Consider the following 5,247-nt stretch of genomic DNA (forward strand, 5'->3'; position numbering starts at 1 on the left):
GGAGCCTTCCAAGAAGACCACGAGGTCATCCTTAAGTCCCCTTGTCTTTGGTAGGAAAACCCATTTTATTAAGGCCTTAGGGAGTAGTTGTTGAGATGTTAGCTTTATGTCCCTTCCACTTGTCCCCTTTACATGCCTGGCTTTACTTTCCTTGCTACAGTCCTTGTCTTTTCTTACATTTCCCTTCTCTTCCCTCTTTGTCTTGATGATGGTCATCCAGTTGGCTGGGCCTAGCATGCACATTTTATCCCTAGCACTTACGTTAGGAAGTTTTCATATTGACATACTTTTTATGTAAGATTTGTATGAAGACCTAATACTTTTCTTTTGAAGACCCGATCATATTTAGAACTTTAGAAGGACTTTCCTGAATTAGATCTGGGTCTAATATTGCCAAACTCGGATTCGATCTGAACCAGTATAGAAGCTCTTCCAGTTCAAGCCCGACCACTTTAGTAAAAAGGAGCAACGTGGAGGAGAATGTTGTGGTTAATGGTGGTGATTAGCTTTGATTGAACTTTGGCATAGGTGCCTGATATTTGCTAAGTCAGCGATGATTAGACAGTAGCCGGGGCTTCAAACTCCTTGCAAACTTCAAAAGGAGGACTAGAAAAATACTAAAAGAGGGAGATGAAGATTCAGGCCGAACTTAGAGAAAGAGATAGAGTAGGGATTAATTTCTGTAGAGGTATGTCAAGAAAGGAGGAGTTGCTTGGATGAGGGAGCTGAAAAATATATTGCAACCATGTATAATTTTGTTCATCAAAGCCAATGACATCATCTGCTCTGGTCTACATGATGGACCCAGTTAATCCTAGCAATATTCAGGACGCAGCAACACCATGAGGCTTGGTTTTAATGCATAGACGTTTCATTAAGTGAAATTTCAAAGAACTCAAATGAGTAGTGCTACATGTATGCATAATTTTACACATTGTTATAAGTACAGACTGGCATCTCAATTTTATCAGTATTTTCTTTTTTATTTTCAATTTGAAATTTAGAATTTTAAAATTCTCACAATTCCCAATAGTTGACACATTAGCACGTAAGGTTATTATGTAAGTACAATTGTAAATATTAATAGCATTTTCCAACTTAAATTGTATTAGGTTGTGAAAGTCTGCAAAGATTGTATTTACTAGCTTTCTTCAAAATTTGTATTGACTCGTGTTATTTTCCACAAAAATTATAACACAAAAAATTTTATTGAAAGATGATCTCCGTCCATCACGAAGCCACCCCCATTGTTGGCAATAGGATCAGGGCCACCTTGTGTAAAAGAGCTATCTCCAAAAATTTTCACAACTATTTAGAAATATCCAATTATTTTCAACACATAACATCCAACCTCATAAAGGAACAAACAATATTTGAGGAAATAAAAAACAAACACGTACACAAACATTTCCAAATTGAGTCATGAACATGCGTTGTAGCATGCGTGCAAAGAGGCTGCAACCTTTAGGCAATTATCCTCCAAAACGAGAGTTGTGCTACTCCATGTTGAGGCTGCAAGTTTCAGGCACTAATCCTCCTAAACAGGACTTGTGCACCATGTTGAGGTTGTAGGGTCATCAACATCATTGGCGCATGAACATAAGTTGGTGACATGGTAAAAGAATATTGTCGGACGATCATAGCCAATGCCACCTTTGTCTCAACCAGGGCTAGATTCTGACCTGCACAGATTCTGGGTCCTAACCCAAATGGAAAATACGGGGCTAAATGCTTTCGACACTCTGAAAAATTCAATGGATTGAATTTATGTGCATCTTTTCCCCATATTTCAGTGTCATGATGCACAGCTGTCATGTGCAAACAGAGTTGTGTTCGTGTTGGAATGTCGAGTTTCCCTAGCTTAACTCGTTTGGTTGTTTGCCGAAACAAGATTGCAGCCACAGGGTAGAGGCGAAGTGCTTCATTCAGTATCATACTCACCTGTTGAGAAAACAAGAAGTCATTCACACTATTTCATGGTTGAGATTAGTTTGCCATCCATTTAATGCTAAATTATTCGAGTGATGAAAATATGCCTAATCATGAAACAAGTAATAATGTATAATGTCTAGCTTACAACTACTAGTTCTAGGTCATTGTTAGTAGTATCTTAGTCATATTTTGGTGCATGGGTGGTTAATGCATAATCATGAATAAATAAGGATCTAGGAAAATTGTCGTATACTAAGATTCTCTGTAATTATTCGTTCAAACATGTTCTTCGGTTTACATAGAAATCAACATAGTATGTGAATCTCAATATATATATATATATATATAGTTAATGTTGTAGTGCGGTGTCTAGAACAATGGGCAAGAAATAGTGTAAATTGTAATTGAAGATGCAAAATAGTGTTATCAATATGTTCATCAACTTTAAAATGTTTAATAATGAAATGAAAGCTTGTCGATGCTACAACAATGGGCAGGAAATTAAGTGAGGAATATTGAACTCACTGTCTTAAGGTCGTTCAAATTCTCAGTTGTGGGATGTAGATTATCTCCAAAAACCTTGAAGACTTCTTCCCGTGCCTTACTTTGCCATTCTTGATGTGATGCTAGAAGGACGAGTGCCCAAGTCAAAAGATTAGCACTTGTTTCCTTTCCTGCAAAGTAGAAATTCTTACATCCATCTATAATTTCTGTCGCCTCTAATTTCTCTTCCGTACCATCGTGATTCTTGTGAGAAGATAGCAAGAGACAAAGTAAATTTTCTGAACTTTCTCCCCCCTTTCTTTTATTGTTCTCTATCAGCGTCTGAATGGATTCTCGTGATTCCTTCTCAAGCCTCCACCCCTCTCTATTATTCTTAGTGGGCAAAAACCTACAAATGTACATATATCATTCATTCACAAGTATTGATGTTTTTCATCGTGACTTTCATCATCCTTACAAGTCCAACAGCCAACTCATATATCAGATTTTAAGTAGTTTTATACTTAAATTGTAGACTTATTAGGTCACTTAAAATATGTCGTATCAATTAGTGTGATTGGAGATTCAAGATAAAGAACCTTATTGTTCTTTGTTCATTGAAGGCAAATAGTCCATATAATATAGAAAAAACTCATTTGTCAGAATTACTAGACTTTCATAATAGTATAGTCCTCCGGGAGTACATGGTGTTGAGAAATAATCTCATATTATTTGTAGATAAGGTCTTGGGCATATTTATAAGAAATAAACAATCATCTCTTGAAGAATCGGTTTCATGAGATGAGTTAGACTCATAAATTTTTCACATGGAGAGACCACCATTCTCATCGAATAGGGAATAATACCAAGGCAAATAAAAGCTAGAGGATTTGGGTACAAGTAGTCCGGTTCTAATTATGTCTTGTGCCGACTTTTTTGGAAAGCTCAGAATAGTGAGGTAACCCATGATGAGAATAATAAATATATACTTAATCACCTGAAACCAGGAAGGTAGACAGTTCTGAAAGCTGGGGAGACAATGCGCAGTTGCTGCTCTTGTAACATGAAGATCCTCTTCCCCTCCTCAAAGCTACTTCCAAATGCAGTTCTAGATATTATGTCCGCTGAAAGGTTATGAAATTCTTTATGCACTTCCATCTCGAATTCGTCTCTTCCTCCTCTCTCTTCTTCCCACTTTTGGAGCATCTGTCTAGTACTAGCCACAATCTCTGGCACCCAACCCTGCAATATTACCATTGTGGCATCATTGCGTACAAAATTAAACTAACAAAATTTGAGTTGTACTTAAAAAACTATTTTTATTATAAAATATATATGACATATTACATAAAATCACGTCAATTTATAGATTAATTTTTATAAAATCTATTTATAGATGTATCATTTATTTCTTGTTATAACTAGGATTAGATTGAATGACGGCTCGTTTAAATAGTAAGATGATATGGTTTTAGATGAGTTGAATAAAATATTATTATAATCTTAATTTTTAAAATTATTATTGTTTTGAAATTTAAAACAGTTAAATTATTTATTATATTTTGCGTGAGAATTTAAAAAAATTATAATTATAGAATTAAATAAAATGAGATAAGGTGATATAATTTTTGTATAGTTTTTCTGGGAACTCTAACATTAAATGAAAATAGAAAGCATAAATTACTTAACTCTCTACAGTTTCGGTTGAAAAAAAAAAAAAAAGATGAAATGAAAACGAATACGAAGTATACTAGTATTGGTATTGAAAAATTACCTTAACTTTCTCCATCTTAAAAGCTTGGTTTGCGATTCTTCTGTGAAGGCTCCATCTCTCACCCTTCAATAAAAGTATTCCTTGTCCAAAGAACATCTTAATCCGAGGGGCAAAATCAATCTTCTCAAATGATCCACTGGTGTTCATGAGGACCTCCTTTATCAAGTCAGGATCGGTGATAGCCAGCCTGGGCTTAGACCCGAACCAATACAGAAACGTCCTCCCATACACAGCCGACCACTCGGAATGGTATGGAGTTAGCCGGTGAAGGATGTCGTGGTCGTCCCAAGACATGGCCTTCGACTGAGCTTCGGCATACATCCGCCGAATCTCCAGTGTGTTTCCAACAACAGGACGGTAAGGAGGACCTCCTATGCCTTGCCTGCGGAAATGGTCTTGGATTCTCCACGGCAACCATAAAACTGAGTGCAGGAGTTTCAAGAGGAGGAAGAAGATCGTCATCACGATCAGGAGCAGAAGCAGGTTCATTTTTTTGGGAGCTTGATTAGAGAGAGAGAGAGAGAGAGAGACGAGTGTTTTTCTTGATCAGGAATGGTAGTGCTGAAACAGATCGGTGATGATAAGGGTGCATCACCATCCAACATCCAATAATGGACAATTACCGTGCTTTTTTATGCATTAGGTATTGGATATAAAATGAATTACGAACACAAAAAGACAAGAAAGATAAACTAAAAAGAGATTGACTGATATTAAAAAGGTGAAAGCAGGTAAGACTTGTAATACCCATACCAACAGAGGTGCCAAACCGCGTCGTTTAGGTATGTTAGTTCTTCTTACTTTCAGTTTTCGGCTTCTTACTCTCTTCGCCATCATCTCCCCATTTTTTCTCTCACTGATACTATACCTTCCAAAACGTCAACCTCGAAACCGCTAGTCTGCTCACGCATATATATGGAGATGATCCCTCCACTACACGCTTGCCGACTTCCATTCTCCCTGTCCAGCAACCAACCGCATGCTCCTCCCTCATTCGCCAACCCAACGACAAAGCCACTGCATCACCGAATCACCGTGCTCTCTCTCTTTCTTACGCT

The 5,247-nt window shown here is 37.1% G+C and overlaps 1 protein-coding gene across 1 annotated transcript; it reads right to left on the reverse strand.

Moving 5' to 3' along the window:
* Nucleotides 1-1,235: 1,235 nt before the first annotated feature.
* On the reverse strand, nucleotides 1,236-4,815 carry LOC108995557 (cytochrome P450 734A1-like). The gene is made up of 4 exons (XM_035691328.1): nucleotides 4,190-4,815; nucleotides 3,413-3,657; nucleotides 2,458-2,824; nucleotides 1,236-1,941 (listed from the first exon to the last, which is right to left on the reverse strand). Exons 1-4 carry the CDS (start codon nucleotides 4,676-4,678, stop codon nucleotides 1,522-1,524), a joined length of 1,521 nt encoding a protein of 506 aa, XP_035547221.1. The 5' UTR covers nucleotides 4,679-4,815; the 3' UTR covers nucleotides 1,236-1,521.
* Between the last annotated feature and the right edge of the window lie 432 nt (nucleotides 4,816-5,247).

This window comes from Juglans regia, chromosome 6, assembly GCF_001411555.2.
Source record: "Juglans regia cultivar Chandler chromosome 6, Walnut 2.0, whole genome shotgun sequence".
NCBI classification, from domain to species: Eukaryota; Viridiplantae; Streptophyta; class Magnoliopsida; order Fagales; family Juglandaceae; genus Juglans; species Juglans regia.